The sequence below is a fragment of the Onychomys torridus genome, chromosome 4 (assembly GCF_903995425.1).
Source record: "Onychomys torridus chromosome 4, mOncTor1.1, whole genome shotgun sequence".
NCBI classification, from domain to species: domain Eukaryota; kingdom Metazoa; phylum Chordata; class Mammalia; order Rodentia; family Cricetidae; genus Onychomys; species Onychomys torridus.
The window spans coordinates 107,199,693-107,220,126 of NC_050446.1; the positions used below are offsets into that span (position 1 = coordinate 107,199,693).

Genomic DNA, 20,434 nt, shown 5'->3' on the forward strand with positions numbered 1-20,434 from the left:
ACCCTCCACCCCCTCTGTCTCCTTCTCCTCCTCCCTCCCCCTCCCCCCTCTTCCATTTATTTAGTTATTTGGCAGTTGCGGCATTAGAGGACAACTTGTGAGAGTCTATTCTTTCTTTCTACCAAGTGGGGCTTGGAAGTCGAATGTGAGCTGTCGGGATTGGCGGCAAGGGGTTTTACCCACTATGCACTCTCCCCAGTCCCCGACCTGCGGTCAGGGTCTTGCTCCCTCTCAAGTATGTTATCTGACAAATCTTATCATATACAAGCCTCAACTGAGGAACACCCCCTACTGTGTTACACAATGATATGGCTTTATGTCCTGACTTTTCTTGAGAAATGTTTACTTTATTAATATTTATCTGCATGAAAGTTGTCTGGTGTTACATTATCCACAGTTTGGTGGGTCAAAAAAAAAGGTAAAACTTTTTTTCTTGAGGCTGGGGATAGGCTTGCTATTTCTTTCAAAATATTATTTCAAAATACATCAAGAATCTTACCTGACAAAGAAACTGGATACAGTAAGTATTCCAGAATCAAACTTACCCAGGGAAAGTTACTTGCTGACATGAGGCCCTAGTGAGGGCTTGGGGAAGTCGAAGTTACAAGACAGAAATGTCTATCCTGGTGGCCACCAACACAGGGAGTTCTGTGGACATGGACCTGCAGGGCAACAGTTTCCATGGGTGCATCATCCCCCAGCAGGCATGCTCTCGCCTTTAACCTCCAGTCTTGTGCGGCTGACACTGAAATTAACCTCAGGATTTACCAAAGTCACAGTGCTTGACCGACAGCCAGCCAGCCATATAAACAAATGAATTGAATTAGTGAACTGGGAAACAAAAATCCATAGTTAGTGCCCGGACTTTAAGGTGTTTTGATCTATTTGCCATTTGTTTGTCTGTTTGCTTTCCAATTTTCTCTCTGATCTGAGCTGTCTCACTGGGAGACTGGGCCCTTGTAAATGATTTTCCTTGTTTGCCCTGCTGTTTCCAGGTAGCTTCGGTTGCTAAGAGGCACTGGGTTTGAAAAGAAAAAAAAAAAAATGTGTTTTCTCCCTCCCCCTCTTTGGAAAGAAAACATTACATCTCTGGCAGTAGCAGCTTCTCTGGTTTCCAGCTGCTGCCCAGCGCCTCTCCCAGGGCCCCAGATCTTGCCTTAAGTGGCCTCTGTTTCTGGGCTGCAGGGTGGCTATATCCTTCCATCTGGAGAGGTAGCAGCTAACTGCAGTTACTAACCTCTGGATTTTCTCAGTTTCCTTACCTGCTTTCTCAGTGTTTCTAATCCCTATGTATTCTTGTCAGTACCAAATTCCCTTTGTTGGTCTCATTTTCGAGGCTAATCATTCCAGAAGCCATGTGCAAAGCCACACTCTTCTTCAATACTGGCCCCTGGAGCTGTGTTTATTCCTCTTTAGTTCTTTGAAAGAATTCCTGGGAAATACTATTTCCTGTGACTTCTTTTCCTGGTATTTTGTTGTGCTATCTGAGATAATATTATGTCTAGAATATTAACAGCAATCAAAAAGCTAAGTCTTATTGGGCGTGGTGGCACACACCTTTAATCTCAGCACTCAGGAGGCAGAGACAGGTGGATCTCTGTGAATTCAAGGCCAGCCTGTTCTACACAGCAAGTTCCAGGACAGCCAGAGCTACACAGAGAAATCATGTCTCCAAAAACAACAACAACAAGCTAAGTCTTTCCAATATTGTCAAGATGCCAGCTGCTTCTATATTGATATATGGGTTTGGTGTCATTCTTGTTAAAACTAGCTGTTTTTAAGCTTTACCAGCAGATAACAAGATTCATTAAAATGATGCGATATGGAGTTAATGAGTACTGAGTCCGTAAGCAGACAGACCTGAAATGGAGCACACTAAGTAAAGTAGTCTATAGAAACATGTCCATACACATACAAACTCTGATTTCTTCATCAAGGTGAAATTATAGGGGAATTATGAAGGGCCATCTTAACAGGATTCCCAGGAGAGCAAGCCCACGATATCATTAAAAACTGTGATTATATTCCTCCCTCAGAATCTAAGCCCTGGTTCCTTTAGCCTTTCCCCTTTCTCTCCTGAGACAAAAATGTACTTGTTGGCAGTATACTCCCAGCATCCTCTACTCCAGTGCAGAGGAATCTAAAAGTGAATGTAGAAACTGGCTGTTGGCCAGGGCTGCCTCCTTGCCCCCAACTAATTGGCAATGATGAAAATAGTTTTCCTTCACCAAGGTTGTCTTAATAAGCAAAATCACTTAGTCCAACCCCAACCTGAGAAGCCAAAAGATGACTTTAACATTGTTTAATCATGGTTTTCTAGGGGAAATGAAGAGAGGGAAAGCATCAAAGCACAAATACTTTAAGGGTTTAGTTTTAAATAACTACAGATACCTGGTACATTTCAAAGAGTAGTATTAACCCTTGTGTAATGTCAACAATAGAGAGAGAACCTCTCGTATACTTTACCCTTCCCTCCCTCCTTAAGTCTTTTCTTGCTAGCCTAGAATTCACAAGGCAGTCCAGGCTGGCCTCATACTTATAGTGAGCTACCACATGGAGCATGTCTCCTGTTTCCAGTATCCACTGCTTTATAAAGCTTCTAAGTAAATTATTTTGTTCCACAACCATTCATCTTTCTTTGTTTTGGAAAAATTTCAGATTTTGTAAAAATGCAAAAATAGTATGCTATTATAGTGTATTATTTATCACAATTGCCAAATGTTTTTTTTTTCTTCTTCTTTACTTAACCAGGCATAGTGGTGCCCATTTTTGATACCAGCATTCAGGAGGCAAAAGCAGGAGGATCTCTGTGAGTTTTAAGTTACCCTGGTTTATATAGTGAGTCCCAGGCTAGTCAGGGCTGCAACACACACACACACACACACACACACACACACACACACACTCACTCACAATCTGTCTCTTTCTCTTCTGGTTCCAGGTGCTTCAGGAGCTGTGGGTTGCCATTAAGACATGGTCAAGCCCAAGAACCACACCACACCACACACAACCAATCCTGATTATGGCATAGAAATGGTATCAAGAAACCCTGGTCACAAAGATGACATGAATCTCTTAAGGGGGTGGACCCCCAACTTCCTGAGGACCACGTGCTTTGTCAAGAAGCACAAGAAAGGCCTGAAGAAGACACAGGCCAACAGTGTGAAGGCAGTGAGTGCACATGCAGAAGCCATCAAGGCCCCTGTGAAACCCAAGTTGTGTAAGCCCAAGATGCCAAAGGGCCCCTGCTGCAAACTCAGCCATCCTGCTTTCATTGCCTATCCCAAGCTCCGGAAGTGGATCAGAAGCTACATGGCCAAGGGGCACAGACTTTACCAAGTAAAGCCCATGCTCTGACCAAGGCAGAGGCTGAAGCTCCAGCTCAGACCCAGGCTTCAGCTCCAGTTCAGGCTCCCAAAGGTGCCCAGGCCCCTGTGAAGGCCCCATAGAAAAGGTTTCTATGTGCCAAGACAGGTGGACTGGTGTGACACACCTACACATTATTTGCAGATGATCAGTAACATATGCTGTTTTTACAAATAAACTTGGGGCAAGATCTGTTTTTTTTTTTAAAAAAAAAATCTTGGGGTTGGGGATTTAGCTCAGTGGTTCAATCTTCAGTTCCCCCTGCCCCCAAAATCTTTAAAATATGAAAGTGATTTCTTCTTTCTCTTTTCCTTATATTTTTTCTCAAAATTTGAGACTAGAAATCTCAATATGCATTTCCTAAAAACAAAGAACATTTTTTGAATATTCAAGGGACTTGCCTCAAAATCAACACAGAAATACCAACACAGTTATAGGCACAGGTCACAGTGGAGGGGTTGGGAAACGTGACAGGATGGCCTACTGAAGTGTGACACATGGTTGAAAACAAAACTGGAACTTAGAAGGTGGAGCAAGTGGATATCTGTGAGTTTGGGGCCAGCCTGATCTACATAGAGAGACCTTGTCTCAATAACTAAATAATTAAATTTGTAAAAAGTCCCTCCTGAAGATGGGAATGATGTCGTGAACTAGGGAAAGCAGCTGGTTAAAAGGTACTGGGCCACAAGGCATATGGCTTTTTGCAGGTCCTTTACAAGTTCTATTTTAAAGCATGAATTTTGTCCCCCTTTGGTTTTTTACAGTGCTGGCCTCTCTAGTGTAACAGACTGTCTTTTCTCACACCACCTCTGCTTCTGTATGTAGCCTAGGTAGGCAAGAGTTCCCAGTCTCTCTCTGCCAATAGGATTCTTCCATGTTCACATTTTACTTTCCTTTTCAAAAATTTTTTTAAAAGATTTATTTACTTTTGTGTGGATGGGTGTTTTGCCCGCAAATATGTCTGTGTACTTTGGGCAGTTCCCAGGGAGGCCAGAAGAGGGGTCAGATCTCTTGGAAGTGGAGTTACAGACAGTAGATTGTTAGCCACAATGTGGGTGCCCGGAATTGAACCTGGTTCTTCCGGTGCAGCAAGTGCTTTTAACCATTGCGCTATCTCTCCAGCACCCTATTTTATTTCTTGTGTGTGGGGGGGGTGAGGGTGGGGGTGGGTTGGGGGTGGTAAAGGGTGTGTGAATAATGGAGATCAGAGGGCAACCTTGTGGAATTGGTTCTTCCTTCTACCTTTAAATGGGTTTGAATTCCAGTGAGCAGGCTTGCATGGTTGTGAGGTATTCACCAGAGAAGACTGCTTGGACATGGGTCTAAGCCAATCAAAAGCCTTTATTAGCCGACTGGTAACTACATTGGGTGTTCAGGGTCCAAGTGTAGCCCCAAGCCTTCCTCCGGGTACCATGTTCTGGGTTGACATACTTCAGTTAACCAGAACAGTTAGCCAGAATCGGAACTACAGAAGCGAAAAAGCAAGATTAGGACATTTAGAGACTTTCCCAGAACTATGGATTTTTAATGGATTAGGCCTTTGTTTTAGTTTTGGCAGATGGTACTCAGTCTATGTGCTGAGTTGTCCAGTCTGAATGGCATTTCCATCATGGAGTCAGTTGTGTTAAGGTCTGGAGGGTGGGGGGGACTACTTAGGGTTGGGACCCTGTCACAGTATGGCAAGTATTCTACTTACTGAGCCAAATTCTCACATGTTCACCCTGATGTTGCTTTCACCAGTTTCTGCTCTCCTACCACAACACAATAGCGTGGTGTAATCTTTATATCTTTTCAAATTTTACCTGTTGTCTCAGACATATCATTTTCAAGACAATTCTGGCATTCTGGGGTTGATGATATAGAACAGTGGCAGAGTGCTTGCCTGCATGCCCATGGCCCTATATTCTCCACACCAATGCAGAAAAACATAAATAAAAATTAAAAAAACATATATTCTGTAGCTGCAGTTTTGGTAAAAATAATCTTCCAGTAAGATGCATCTATCTATATACTCAGCATGTGCAAAAAGAATTGGAGACTTTTCAGGAAAAGGAACTGGAAATCTCTGTTTGGTTGTGTCTGTAGACAACTTCATCACCTAACCAAAGAGATCTCAAATACAGTTTCACTGTTCCTCAGAATCTGTTATCAGAGCAGATTGTATCTCTTCTGGGCAGGACACTTGCCTGTGCTTTTTCCTGATTCCTTATTAGGTAGGCTAACAGAATTCATGTCAAAAATAATCTGGAAGATGTGTTATCATCTCCCTTGCACACATAATTTAAAATGCATTTCTATCTCAATTTAAAAGCAAGCGAAGATGAACAGGTTTTCAAGGACATACTAGTTCCTGCAAGGTTGTTACTTCATACTCTGCCCTCTGGCTATGCCCCTGTCATAAGGGAGTAACTAAAGGCCAAAAACAGGGGGTGGTGGTGATAACAACCTAAATAAATGTCTACCAGGAAGAGCTGGTTAAATACCAAAATACCCACTCAGTGCAACACAGTGTGGCCATTCAAGAGGAAAAGGGGGAAGGAGAGAGAAGAATAGCACCAGTTACATACGTTTCAAACTAAATTAGGCCTAAGCCACAGAACATGCTTACAGGGGAACAGAACTTGGAAACTGCGGTTAAAAGAGAGAGATAATTTTGCAGAGCATCCTTTTGGCCTGTCTGATTTTTTTAAGCCCATCTGAATAAGCACTGTATATGAGGTGGGAAGTGTCTGCAAACGGAAGACAGACGAGGCATAGATGGGAAGACAGATATACAGACCTAACATCTGAACCAAGAGCAGGTTATGTATTTCTGGCTGCACACTTTAGGTTTACGGCCATCACTCTCTTGTACAGCCCTAAGAACCTCCTGTGTGTCTCAAGCAAGGATCTTCCTCAGCTGGGCAGAGGAGATACAAAACTGACCTCCTCATTTACACACACCAGAGTCATACTGACCCACAGCCTCAAACTTGTGTTCTGCAGGCTGTGTGCGGGGGAGCTGGAGCGCAGGCGCGTGCAATCTGAGCCGGACCCTTGCCCCTCCTTGCCTGAAACAGACAGCATCCCCGCATCCCCGCATCCCCGCCTGCGTCTGCTGGGACCCAGAGCAAGGGCCACGCTCACTGTCGGAGGTTCTGCCCGCTGGCGCCGCCCTGGGGCTGCTCCGTGACGTCAAGGCTGAGCAAGGGGCGCCCCCGCTCGCCGCTCGCCCCCGGGCGCTGCACCCCGCCCGCCCTTCATAAGAGCCAGGCCTGCGTCCACCGCGCCACAGCCGCTCTGCGGAGCTCGCACCCACTGTGCTCCTTCTGCCTGCAGCTGGCGAGCTGGGCCATGCAGACCGCCGTGCTCCTCGGCCTCCTGGGCGCTGCAGCTCTGGCCGGTGAGTGGCTTTCAGCACCTCGGACAGCTCCCGGGCTGGTCTAGGAGCCCCTGGCTGCAAGCGCTAGATTTCATCCACCACCTGGCCTCTTCTTTCCCTTGTATCCCTTGCCTCACTGAGCTGTGAGTTGGGGCCTCCCAGCCTTTTCCTGCTTTCCCCGCAGGGGCTGTGCGGCCCTAGCGAGCAAAGTCGCATTCTGTGTTCTCTGCAGAGATGTTAAGCTCTCTACAGGGCTAGAGAGAGCCTTACAAGGCTCTGATTCTATGTGTGACTCTTGACAGCACTGCGCCTGCAGCGGGGTGGGAATGCATGCAGTTGGCACCTGCCGGATTTCCTCTATTATTATAAAGACGCCGAGTTAGAACTAGGTCCGTGTGCATGTAATGCATTTTCCTCAGCATGTTGTATATGTGTGTGCAGGTCTTCATGCATATGTGTTTACAGGGTTAATATATTTATGCTTTGTATTTGTGTCTCTAGATAGAGGTGATTCACGTTTAAGTCGATCAGTTTTTAATTTATGAATGGAATCCTGGCTGGACATTTCTTTTATACTCTAGAAATAAAAATAACAAGACTGTGTAATAACCATAAAAGTACCTCTGGAGTAGTAAACTAATGTTTCAGTCAATTTTGGAGGATGAAAACAGAGGGAGTTAATATTTGATGACGATTTGTGTATGGAAGATTGTGGTGGTTGAATTTCAAATTACTCTAAATTTACTCAATGATCTCTGATGATTTGAGAGTGTGTTTGTGTTGGGATACTGATAAGTAAGTACAACACCAAATTAAGCTAGCAGCTTTCTTTGGCCCTTTGGCTGCAGAAAAATGTTTTGTTCTGAGACTAAGATTCCTAACTAGACTTTACTCTATAAATATAAGCCTTGGATTGGCAGGAATCACTCGATTCGATGTTTGACAGAATCAGAGCCAAAGGTTATTATATTGCATTCACAATGTCCTCAATCTTTAAAAATCATTCCTATGAATAACTAATACATGCTCTCAATTTGATTAAGGAAAACAAACTGAATAAATTCAGAATTCTTCAAGCTCAAAGTATTTCAGAAAGGCGTTGCTGAAGAGATCACAGTGATACTGTACGCTGTGTCCTAGATTACAAAATAGTAATGTTTTTGTAACTCACTTAACTGTGGTGGTTAAACATTTTCATACCTCCTATGGAGAAATAAAAGCTCATATTTAATAGTAACTAAAACGGAGTTATGATACCCTCTCATATTTTAGGCTATGATTCACACATTATGCACCCCGTCTCTTTAAAATGTCTAACTCAGTGGTATATAAGCTATCCATAGACTGTAACCATCTCCACTATCAAATTTCAGGACTTGCTCATCACCCCAGAAAGACCCTGGTATCTTAGCAACCCACCTCTCCATTTCCTCCTCCCCAAATCTGGCAATGAGAGACTTCAAGTAGTTTGTTATTTAGCAAAATCATGGTTGGTAGGGAGCCCTCAGGAAGACATCTAGTTCATTAAGGGCTTATAGAAGGAGATCCACAGCTGTCTATGTGCACTTCAAAGATTAACATGGATGACCTAACTGTAGGATATCCATATCCATACCATGTGCAGCAGGATATTTTTTCGGTATGCATATCTTGTTTGACTTTCAACCTAGTGGGCTTTGGGGGTGCCCATGGTTTACTAGCAGAAGAACATGCTAATCTATTTTGCAGCTGTAATTCCCATCTGGGGTTAAACCTTAACAGTCTTATGGATGCTGACACTTCAGAAGTTATTACCAGACTTATTATTTGATCATTTTTTTAACCATTTGATTATTTTACTCTTCCATAAGTGTTAAATTTATTTCTTACTTGCTACAAAAATAAGTTACAATAGGTTAGGGGACTCAATATATCTTTAGTTATTACTTTGCTATCACAGATTCTGTTGGAAGAAATGTATATCACCTAGGAGTCTCACCAAGGTTCACAATGTGCCTTCATAAGCAAAGCCTAGCTCCTTTCTATTAAGAAAAGTCTGAGGAGCCTCCCTCAGAGAAACATCGATGTCATACAATAGTAAGTTGTAAACTGAGAATTGTCTAGGACAATGGGACATCCCTTGACCATCAGATCTGATAAAGGTTAATACTTTGGCTGTAAGGGTAAAGTACTCACTTTACATTGGGGGAAACAACAGACAGAGCTATGTATGTGGAGCTGCATTGCTACAGAAGGTCTGGAAGGCTGAACTTGGGAAGGGTGACTTCTTTGTCATCAGGGGAGTAATTCTTCCATAGTTACTTTGCAGAGAATTTCATAGATTTCAGGTGAAAAGAGAAAAGCGTCAATGTGAGTATGTTCTCAAAATAGCACTCATCTGGAGCATAAAAGACTGGCCTGGTGCTGGGGCTGCAGCTCAGTTGGGGAGTGACTGTCAGCCATGTGTGAGGACCTGGCCTCAATCTTCAGCCAGAAAGAAAGAAACAGAAAAACCACACCAAAACCCCCAAAGCCAGGCATATGACCCTGAGTGCCAATAGTTGGCCAGCCAGGTCTTATCTAACCTGTGTTTGAGGAAGAACTTGGGGTCTTTCTTCATAGCTTGTTAGGCACTTTTCAAACATTTTTAAATGATCCTAATATGCTAGATAATAGTGGACTGGAGAACTTGATACTTCTAATGGTGTTTGCACAATTGTATACAATGCAGAAAAATATTAATATTAAAACAGATGTAGACGCAAACTGTTTAAGCAAAGGTCTTGAGTGATTAAGGATCTAATATCCATGTTTTTTTGGTTGTTGTTGTTGTTGTTGTTATTGAAGTTGGTTTTTCTTTGTTTGTTTTTTGAGATAGTGTCTTTCTATGAAGTCCTTTAAGTTATGTAGATCAAGCTGGCCTTAAATCCACTCACAGAGATCCTTCTGCCTCTGCCTTTTGAGTGCTGTGATTAAAGGTATGCACCACCATGTGTAGCCTTTAGTAGCTGTGTTTTTTTAAGTGAGTTTAGGGGAGATTTTCTTGGGAACAGGAATAGGCAGATAGAGCCATAGTTCTGTAGCCATTCGGTGTGGACAGAGGGAAGGATTGTGGAAGGCATCTGATACTATTTCAACTTAAAAAATTACAGCACATAATGTAGAAACTGCACAGAGTATACAACTTAACAAACTTTTCACAAATATAGGACAACTGTGTGACCAGCACATGACATGGTAAATTGCCCAAACTTAAGAAGCGCCCTCATTTGTGGTCTTGATTTGATTCATATAGGCTGTAAGGCAGCATTCCTTTCCAAATGTCTAAGACATTGCTGGGAAACAGCTGTGTATGTTTGTGTATTCACACAAGTCTGTACATGTGCACACATGTGTACAAGCGAGTAGAAAATGATGATCATTGTCATCATCCCAACCGTGAGTTCCGTGAAGTATTCATTCTGCATCCCCTCAAAGAAAGCAGGGCGAGTCTGCAAATTTGGCGTCGAGCCTCCAAGAAATAAACTCAAGACATTTCCCATTTTTCTCCTTCAAAGCTGTCGGCTCAGCTCCAGTGGATAACAGGGATCACAATGAAGAAATGGTAAGTTGAAATGTTGGTCTGGAGTCTAGACTTGGGTGTCTCACTCCCTTTGGCAGCTCCCTCCCCCATGTTGTCTTGCAAAGCCAAAGTTTTGTCCCTTTGAGTCCAGGACAAGTGATACTGCCTCTCCTGTAGGAAGCACATGCAACCTTCCCAGAGGATTTAGTTTTCCTGAAGACAGGGCAATTTCCCTCTAAGCATTAGAAATGGGTCTTCATCTCCCTTCTTTGGGCTATCACCACTCAATGTCTACTTGGTAGTGTAGTGCCCTGGGAGGCTTCCTCATGATCTTGTCAGTGTGTGTCCCTGCCCTGAGGATCCTGCATCAGTTCCAGGCACATGCTCAAGGCTCCTGTGACAGGAGCTCCTGACTGAATTGTGTTCTAGTGACACCAGCTTTCCAACCCGCTCTTGTGCTTTCTCATAGGTGACTCGCTGCATTATTGAAGTCCTCTCAAGTGCCCTGTCCAAGTCCAGTGTTCCAACTATCACCCCTGAGTGCCGGCAAGTCCTGAAAAAGAGTAAGTGTCCCATACTCCAGAAAGACCTTTGTGCCTGCAGTGAATCTTTTTCCTGCAGCTCTGCCTCACCTGCAAACGCATCCTTGTAGTTTAATTCTATAGCTAGTGTTGATTGACTAGACTGGTACCTAGGGAGACAGGGATGTGACTTCCAGTCCCTTAGTAACTGTCTGATGGTGGAGAAGATCCTTTGGGAAACTTTTTTTTTTTTTTTTGGCCAGGCTTGTGTTTTCAAAGAGGGAATTTGGTTGATTGTAGTCCTTGAACTGTCCATTGGTTCTTAAATTCTTTCGTTTCATATTTTAAAAAAATCTAAAACACGTCCTCATTTTGGTGGAGAGGGGTGTGGGGAGAGCTTGCTTGTGGGTAGATGAGGAGGTGACCGAGGAAGTGTTGGAAAATGAGAGGAGGTCAAGATTGGAGAACAACTCTGAGGCTAGTGGAGCATTTTCTCTGTACTGAAGAGCTTTTGTGGGAAACAAAGCCTAAACAGTGATGTAGGCAGTATCTACTGTTATCAGTTTCTACAAAACTATACACAGTCCTTGTCATTGGGGAAGTCAAACCAACTCAAACAAAGGCTGCTCTGAAGATGTTAGTCAAGCTGGAAACAGTGAGTTCTTCTTTGTGCTTCTAAGACAAATGCTCTTGTAGTTGCTGCACGTGGGGTTTATGCATAAAGTGATAAACAAGAACCATGGACAATTGGCTCAGAGAATCTGGGTTAACTCACTCTGCCTCAGAATCATTGAAGTTATGGGGGTGGGGAGCCCTGAAACATGAGGATCCCCATTAAACAATGAATGGAAGCTTCCCAATCACTCCGGACAAAATACTTCTTTCTCAAGTTTTCTTTCTGTTTGTATCCGCAGTTCTAAGTCACCACAGGAAGCAAACCTACTTCTTTGAGCCAACCCATTGTACTGCTCCCCTTCCCTGTCTTCATTTACCAGATGAAAAGGAGAGGGTCTGTCATAAAAGGTCACCAGATAGCCATGATTAATGGGGGGGGGGTACCTAATGCCAGACTCTCCTTGCCTCCAAAAAAATCAGGTACTTAGCCCTCGGGCTGTAGTCTTAATAATTCCAGCTTGCCAATTGTGTATCTGTTGATACTGCTTCAGAGAACAAAACACTTGGTTCTGATCTCTAACAAAGACATGGAATAGACAGAGACAGAAAGGCCGGGAAGACAGAAGTGCTCCTTCAGGGTCACAGCATCAAGAATCACTGAAGCTAGACACAAAATCAGGAAGGAGCAGGAAAGACTCAGAGCAGAGAAGTGGCGCCGCACGGGGCCCTTCTGAGGATCAGTAGTGCAGCAGTGTAGTCCCCTTCTTAGGGGCTGGCAGCACAGTGCAACTTTGCAACCTTTCTCAGGAGTGTGGAGTGTGTGCCGCTTTCAACCTCTAGGGAAGAAGTACACACTCTGTTACCAGATTTTGCTACTTAGACCTTGTAAATTTCTAAGGAAGTTAAAAACTTGCACTTTTCTTTTTGTTTGTGGTGGTGAAGCTCGAGCCCAGGGTCTCACTCAGGCTGTGTAGGCATTTTACCACAGAGTTAAATCCCAAGCTAATTATCTGTCCGTCTGTCTGTCTATTTACTTACATATTTATTTTGAGACAGAATGTCACTATGTCTTACTCTGTAACTTTTGCCAGCCTGGAACTCACTATTTAAGCAGGAGGTTGGCTTCAAACTCACAGAGATCCACCTGCCTCTGTCTCCCAAGTCCTGGGATTAGAGGTGTGCACCACCACATCCTGCTTAAAGTGACATCTGATATTTAAATACTGCCTCTGAAGGTCAAAGGGAGCCCAGTTCTGAGTCATGCCGTCCTGGGCAGTTTTCTCTTTCCCGGCCTGCTCTTCTTTCTCCTAAGCCAATGGGCAGACTCACATGTGCAGCTGCGTGCAGGAAATGCCCTGTTGGCCTGTGTTCCACCCCAAGCCCAGCCTCCACTCCCACTCTCCTGCACTCAGTGAATGAATAAGTATTTGGGAAGAAAGGAAGAATTGTGGGTTGGGTTTTTTGTTGCTGTTTGTTTGTTTGTTTTTGGCTTAAAGAGACTTTAGAGAAGTCCAGTTTCTTACCAAGTACAAGATTTCTCTGGCCAGGGTTGACCAAGGTTGAACTGGTCAACTTTACAACAGGATGGATGAGACATGCTCCCTTTTTAGCCTAGAAGCAAGGGTGAACGTCACACTTCGGTGTTACAGAGTGGGGAAGACTTCGTCGGCTAATCAGCCCTTCTCCAATCTCACCTGCTGGCCTTAGGGCTAAATTTAGGGTGAAGTGCTCAGCTCCAGGCACAAGCTGCTATAGGCAGTACATATTTAACTCAAAAAAAGTAAAAATACTTTTGTTCTTGGCACCTAAGTCACCCCACCCCCTAATCAGGTAGGAAGAGGAGTGTGTGGCTTCTGTTGTCCTCCAGCAGACTCCGAGAATAACATCAGCATCTGTCTGAGTCAGCTGTGAGTGCTTCAGACAGTATCACAGACCCATCAGCTTAAACAGCACACATTGACGTCTCTAGTTGTAGCAGCTAGTGCACAAGGTCAGGGTGCCTGGTAAGGTCCCACTTCTTGGCTGCATGGCCTACGGTGTGAAGGGAGGCTGTGTTTCTCACGTGTCCTTTTATTAGGGCCCTGCTCCCATCATGAGGGCTCCACCCTCTGGACCAAAGAACCTTCCAAGGCCTTATCTCCCCAAACTATCATAGCATTGATTAGGATTTCAACCCAGGAGTTTGGAAAGGGGGCACAAGAAGTCAAGGCTACCACTCAAAGCCTCCCTGCTTACTTGTGCCTGCCTCATTAGCCCCAGCACTGTATTATAATACCATAGGCTCTTTGATTTGTTATTCAGGTTGTCTTAAATTCACTTTGTAGCCCAAGCTGGCCTAGAACTCACAATCCTCCTGGCATCATCATGGGCTTTTACACGGTGCAGGACTGTGACAAATGAACTGGAACTCAAATGTCTGTCTACAGAAGGTCAGAGACATGCCTGCAGCTTTGTAAACATGAGAACATTATTATCCTGCCAGGCCGTGCTGTAGAGAGGTACAAACCAGCTAGAGTGTCTTGAGTATTTTGTAAAATAGATACATTTTGTCTTTGTACATATCAGTTCGAAATGACCCCTGAGGTCTGCTCCTGCTGTGCTTGTTTGCTGTCTCTTAAGCTCCTACCTGTTAACCCAATTAACCCAGTAAGCTCCTGTCTAAAAACAAACAGAAAGGCCCATCAGCACTGTTCATAAGAAATATAGTATGAACTACAAATATAATTTCAAATTTTCTAGTGGACACATTAAAAATTTTTTAAAAACACAAGCGAAGGGTTGGGGATTTAGCTCAGTGTTAGAGCGCTTGCCTAGCAAGCACAAAGCCCTGGGTTCGATCCTCAGCTTAAAAAAAAAAAAAAAAAAAAAAAAGCACACAAGTGAAATTAATGCCAACAGTATATCTAATTTTATCTAATGTATTTTATTCATTTAATATTATCCAAATACTATTTAATATTGCCTTATCTATCAAAACTGTTATTTTAACACATTCGCTGATTCTGTATGAAGTCTCAGGTACCAGGTTTCAGTGTGCTCCAGCCACACCTCAAGTGTTCCACAACCACAAAGAGCTAGTGGGTCTCATGACGGGGGTATGGTGTTGACCCTTAGCTGCCAGTGGCCTTGGTTTGGGGTCTTCTATCTGAACTTGGTAGGACAGGATGAAATCTAAGCCCTCCCAACTAACAACAAAGACAGTGTGATCTCCACACCTCTTTTCATAGGGTATCCTTGGGGAGAATGTAGTAAAGACTTACTGACATTCGGAAAAGATGGGAGAGAGCAGCAAAATGTCAGTTATGTCTTCTGTTGCTGACTCATGAAACATGAAGAGTCCAGTGTACTGTAACTTACCTTCAACGTCAAAGACCACGTGGAGCAGGAGGGACCTGAGTGGAGAAAGAGAGAGGCCCTTTCCATTCTTGTCACCGGTTACAGCCATGAACTATTTAGTGACTGAGAAGAACAGCACTAGGCCATTTTGTTGCTGTATAAACATCATTGATTGCATTTATAGAAATCAAGAGGGCTATGACTCACGTGATATGATGATATCATATGATATGATGGTGTGGAACCACCAAGAAATTCACAGTCCATTGTGGATTGAAATACACCACACATGACTGACCTAGGTGAAGTTGTCGTTTCCTGCTGGGGAGGGTGCACACAGTTGACTCGACAATAAAGTCTGGTAAATAAATTTTGAATCCTCCTTTGAATCTTAGTATATCCCTATTTTGGCTACTTACTGTTATTTAGTTGGATTATAGTTAGACATTCATTTAGACAATACTAACTTTTCCACTTTACTCCAATATGGAAAGAATGGTCCTGATTTATTTCGCCCTGAGTCTCCATATCTTCTATACCTGCAGAACAAGCAGGCTGAACCAGATGAATTGTAAGAGTTCTTCTGGTTCTAAATTCCAGTCTTTCATAAAGTTACATCTTGATTTCAATTTCATCATTGACAGTCATGAATAAAGATGCTGGGTTAGTATTGTGAAAACTTAAACATGCAGAGCTCTTAGATTTAAACACAGCCAAAGAGCTTCCACAGCATCAGCTTCTCAAAGAGCTGAATATATCATCTATCATGTAACGATTTCCCAGCATCCTCAGCAATTTTAATGATCACTGAGGCTGGTATTTGAACCTCTAGCATTTCTGCAGTTGTGCTTACTTCTGTATTTTCATTATAGGTGGGAAAGAGGTCAAAGGTGAAGAAAAAGGTGAAAATGAGAACACAAAGTTTGAAGTACGATTGCTAAGAGACCCGGCTGATGCCTCAGTAGCCCACTGGTCTCCCAGTAGGGAGGAAACAGGAGCTCCGGTAGAAGACCCTCAAGACCAGACAGAGGTAGACAGTGAGAAGTGGACTGAAGGAGGAGAACACAGCCGAGAGGGAGTGGACAAACCCCAGGAGAGCCTCCATCCCTCCAACCAACAAGTGTCCAAAGAAGCTAAGACGCGCCATTCCGAAGAGAGTGAGGGAGAGGAAAGGGAGGAAGAGGGCGGCAAGAATTACCCAAAAGGGGAGCACAGGGAAGATGCTGGCGAAGAGAAACATCTTGAAGCTCTGGGAGAGAAACAGAGCATCTTCTCCAACAAAAGAGGCGACACTATGGCTCAGAAAAAAGTGGAGTCCGTGGCCAGAGCAGATGCACACTCGACGGAGCTCTATGAAAAGACACACAGCAAGGAGCAAGGCAGCCAGGAGAGTGGAGAGGAGGCGCGGAGGCAGGAGAAACAACCCCAGGAGCTTAGCAACCATGACCAGAGCGAAGAAGAATCCGAGGAAGATGAGGAGGACACGGCCTCTGAAGTAGCCAAACGGCGGCCCAGGCACCACCACGGAAGAAGCCGCCCCAAGTCCCCTCAAGAAGGGCATCCTGTAGTGGAGGGAAGGAGACGTGCCCCTGAGGAGTCGGAGGAGGCAGATGTGGCCACAGCCAGTTCAGGGGAAAAGAGGGGCCACCCTCCAACCCACTACAGGGCTTCAGAGGAAGAACCCGAATATGCGGAAGAAATGAAAAGCTATCCAGAGTTCCAGGCTCCCAAGGGCCTTCGGGGACCACAGTATGGAGGCAGAGGAAGTGAAGAGGACAGAGCTCCAAGGCCCGAGAGTGAGGAGAGCCAGGAAAAGGAGTACAAGAAAAGCCACCCCAACTCTGAACTTGAAAACATGGCCAACAGACACAGTGAAGAAACTGAGGAAGAGAGGGTCTATGAGGGGGCAAAGGGACACCAACACAGAGGCAGGGGAGGTGAGCCAGGTGCCTATTCTACCCTTGACACCAGAGAAGAGAAAAGGCTCCTGGGTAAAGGACATTACCCTGTTCACGAAGGCCCAATAGATACGGCAAAAAGGTATCCACAAAGCAAATGGCAAGAACAGGAGAAAAACTACCTCGACTATGAGGAGGAAGGGAACCAAGGCAAATGGTGGCAACAGGAAGAGCTGCTAGACCCAGAAGAAGGCAGGGAGGAAGTGATGTTTCCCGACAGACAGTATGCACCCTATCCCATCACTGAAAAGAGGAAGAGGTTAGGGGCGCTCTTCAACACCTACTTTGACCCTCTCCAGTGGAAGAACAGCGATTTTGAGAAAAGAGGCCACCCAGATGACAATTTTCTTGAGGGTGAAGGTGAAGATGGAAATGGCTTGACCTTGACTGAGAAGAATTTCTTCCCAGAGTACAGCTATGACTGGTGGGAGAAAAGGCCCCTCTCAGAGGATGTGAACTGGGGATACGAGAAGAGAAGCTTTGCCAGGGCCCCTCATCTGGACTTGAGAAGGCAGTATGATGGAGTGGCTGAGCTGGACCAGCTCCTTCACTACAGGAAGAAGTCAGCTGAATTTCCTGACTTCTATGACGCAGAGGAGCAGACGGGGCCCCACCAGGAGGCAGAAGCAGAAAAGGGAAGGGCTGATCAGAGAGTTCTGACCGAGGAGGAGGTACAGTATGAGGCTTTTGCTTAAAATTAGATGCTGACGATCAAGGTTGATGTTAGCGTTGACATGTCTGATCATGGGAAAGACGGGTGGGAAATTTCACCGTGGGGATGTGAGTCCCCCTGGTCACAGCAGGCTTGATTTCCAGCCACCACCCAGTGTTTCACGTCTTGCTTGGAGAACTTGGAAAACTGCTGTGTCTGGGATCTATCCTTGGAGATTATGTCTGATGAGTACCAGGTGCTGCCTGGGCGTTGGGTATACCTTAGTGCTTAGGCACCTGGTGCTGACCAGGTGATTCATGTTGCTCATGCTGACCACCCAAGCAGTGCCTTTACCTAATTTGATCATGTCAGATGGTGCTTCCCAAGCTTGAAAGTACATCAGAGTCAGAGGGATTTCTGACCCCCCAGAGTTTCTCATTCGGTAGTCTTGGGTGGGATCCAGGAATCTTCATTCCTGGGCACTTGCTTAGGGTGCCCAATCTACTGATGAGGAAAAACACACTTTGAAGACCCCTGATGTTGGTTGGCTCAGGCAGCCTCTACTATACCTAAAATTCCCCCTTCTCCTTAGAGCTCCGTGAACTGGAGCATATGAATTGACTTCAGCACTCCACTTTTCTGTTTCTCAGAAAAAGGAACTGGAGAACCTGGCTGCCATGGATCTGGAGCTGCAGAAGATAGTGGAGAAGTTCAGCCAGCGGGGTTGACGGTCAAAGAGGCAGGCCGTTCACTGAACGACACCATCGACTCACCCAAAGGCAGAAAGCAGAGTTTCCTGTTTATTAAATGTTTGATGCAGTTGGAAATACCATTTATCTTTACCAGAATGCTAATGCTATGTGACTAGAGTGACTTGTAGCATATTCTTCCTGCAAAATAGACGTTCACATGCCTGTGACAATGACCATGTTACTGTCTTTGAAACATAAAAATAAATGATTTACCTGAAACTAAATCCTTCTTGTTTTTTAGCTCTTTTTGGGTTAGTTAGGAAGAGTGCGATTTTGAAATCCATTCTTCTAAGTATATTCTCAAAGATAGCATTAGGATTTGTAGGCCTTTAAGTGTATAACAGAAAAAAAAAAAAAAGCAAAATTTCTGAAGTAAAATATTGCAAGAAATAAAGAAAAATATTGAGAATAAAACATCTGATTTCAGCCGGGCAGTGGTGGTGCACGCCTTTAATCCCAGCACTCAGAAGGCAGACGCAGGTGGATCTCTGTGAGTTCGAGGCCAGCCTGGCCTACAGATGAGTTCCAGGAAAGGTGCAAAGCTACACAGAGAAACCCTGTCTCCAAAAACCAAAAACAAAAAATCAAAACAAAAAACATCTGATTTCTATCCTGGTAGAGATCAGGCAGGCTTGAAGAACCCATTTTAAAACAAAATATTTAATTTTCAAAATTGTGTTTGATTTATTCATTGTGTGTGTGGGGTGGTGGTGGTCAGAAGACAACCTTCATGAGTTGGTTCTCTGAGGTAAAAATAAGTTGACCAGCTTGGTAGTAAGCACCTTACCTACAGAGTCATTTAACAAGCCCAAAACAAAGCAGAAGAGAGGAGACAGTTCAGTGTAGAGGGCTTGTCTAGTGCATATGAGGCTCTGGGTTCCATAACCAGGACTGAAAAAGATTGACAAAGAGCATGAAGCGAGGCAGTACAAAAGAGAAATGCAGCTGGATCCCCTTATTAGCTGTCTGCACATCCTGTGTCTACAGAAAGCTACTTGTGAGGCTGAGGGAAGAGAATAATCCCAGAGCTCAAGGCCAGCCTAAGCAATATATTGAAAACCCATCTCAAGAGAAATACAAATAATTAGACTCCAACAAACTGGAGAGCTTTAGGGGTAGATAATCAAGGACTGGACTGAAAAGAAAGCCTTGTTAATGAACAGAACTCTTGGCTGGGAATAGGAACACCTGGTGTAAGCTCCTCCCTCAGGACTTGCCTGATTTCCGCCACATATGCAGAGCTCTGACTCTGTCTTTGGATCTGAGCAGCTGTGTGGTTTCTGGCGAGTGGTTTTCCACCTCTAGTTCTCAGGTTTGATACAATAAAGGTATCTTTTCATATGTTATTTCTAACAAGAGTTTATGCAGAACAGCATGGTGCCTGCCGTGAATCAATGGCATGGTTAATGTTGGTCGCTGCTGTTGTTATCCTTGTAGCTTCTTGTTCCAAAATAACCAGACAATCACCTTCACCCTCTTAGACCAATCATCTCATTTCTTACCAGTAGCAGCTTTGACTGGGTTATTTTTATTGTTTTCTGTTCAGGTAAAGACCTGTTTGCTGGAAGGTGGTAAAAATGTCTGAGGGTTGTGGGTGATTGTTATAAATGCAGGAAGGCCTGTACTAATTAAGTCAGATTCTTTCCAATTCAGATTCAGATTCCATTGAGTGAACTGAGACTTTGTTACACAGGGACCAAGCTATCTGGTGCTGGTCCAATAGTTCCAAACATGGGCTCACATTTCAGGAGGTCTCTCATATCTCTTTTCCGGGGTCTCCCCGGCTGTGCAATCATGACTAGCTACATGCAAGGATGAATAGAACATGTGCAGAGACCATGAATACTGATGGCCGTCCTCATACCCTCACTCTCCTTCAAGCCAGAAGTCCTAAATCAAGGGGTTGGCAGGGTCCTGCTTCCTAAGTCTGCAGAGGTGGCTCCTCCTTGCCCGTGGGCCCCTTGATGTTTCTTGGCTGGTGACAGTATCACACAAACTCTGCCTTCTCTTACATACCACCTTCTCCTTCCAACTTTCCATCTCTTCACGTGGCACAGTTGACAAAAAGGACACCGGTCACTGTGTAGCGAAGGCCTATCTGACTTTCAAGATGACCTCATCTTAACCATAAGAACCTTCTGACCAAATAACATTGCATTTTGAGGTTCTGGGGGAGAGGGGGCTGGGGCACTAGCATATCTCTTTCTGAGCACACAGTTCAAACCATGCTAAGACAAGTCAGAAAAACAAAACAAGACCGGTCAGCTCTCACCTTCCTGGAGTAGTTCACTCTATGGCATATTCTATTCTGCCTTCCAGAATGTCTCAGCAG

At 44.4% G+C, this 20,434-nt stretch overlaps 2 protein-coding genes across 2 annotated transcripts; both read left to right on the forward strand.

Moving 5' to 3' along the window:
- The first annotated feature begins 2,973 nt into the window (after nucleotides 1-2,973).
- On the forward strand, nucleotides 2,974-6,611 carry LOC118581898 (60S ribosomal protein L29-like). The gene is made up of 2 exons (XM_036184304.1): nucleotides 2,974-3,220; nucleotides 6,352-6,611. Exons 1-2 carry the CDS (start codon nucleotides 2,974-2,976, stop codon nucleotides 6,609-6,611), a joined length of 507 nt encoding a protein of 168 aa, XP_036040197.1.
- Chgb (chromogranin B) lies at nucleotides 6,401-18,326 on the forward strand. The gene is made up of 5 exons (XM_036185380.1): nucleotides 6,401-6,748; nucleotides 10,264-10,310; nucleotides 10,738-10,831; nucleotides 15,613-17,369; nucleotides 18,001-18,326. The coding sequence occupies exons 1-5, from the start codon at nucleotides 6,700-6,702 to the stop codon at nucleotides 18,076-18,078; spliced, it is 2,025 nt and encodes a 674-aa protein (XP_036041273.1). The 5' UTR covers nucleotides 6,401-6,699; the 3' UTR covers nucleotides 18,079-18,326.
- The last annotated feature ends 2,108 nt before the right edge of the window (nucleotides 18,327-20,434 follow it).

Coding starts and splice junctions, on each gene's coding strand:
- LOC118581898 (XM_036184304.1), top strand. CDS start 2,974: ATGGTCAAGCCCAAGAACCACACCACACCACACACAACCAATCCTGAT. Junction 3,221..6,351: donor CCCTGTGAAACCCAAGTTGT/GTAAGCCCAAGA, acceptor TGTGTTCTGCAG/GCTGTGTGCGGGGGAGCTGG.
- Chgb (XM_036185380.1), top strand. CDS start 6,700: ATGCAGACCGCCGTGCTCCTCGGCCTCCTGGGCGCTGCAGCTCTGGCC. Junction 6,749..10,263: donor GGGCGCTGCAGCTCTGGCCG/GTGAGTGGCTTT, acceptor TCTCCTTCAAAG/CTGTCGGCTCAGCTCCAGTG. Junction 10,311..10,737: donor GGGATCACAATGAAGAAATG/GTAAGTTGAAAT, acceptor GCTTTCTCATAG/GTGACTCGCTGCATTATTGA.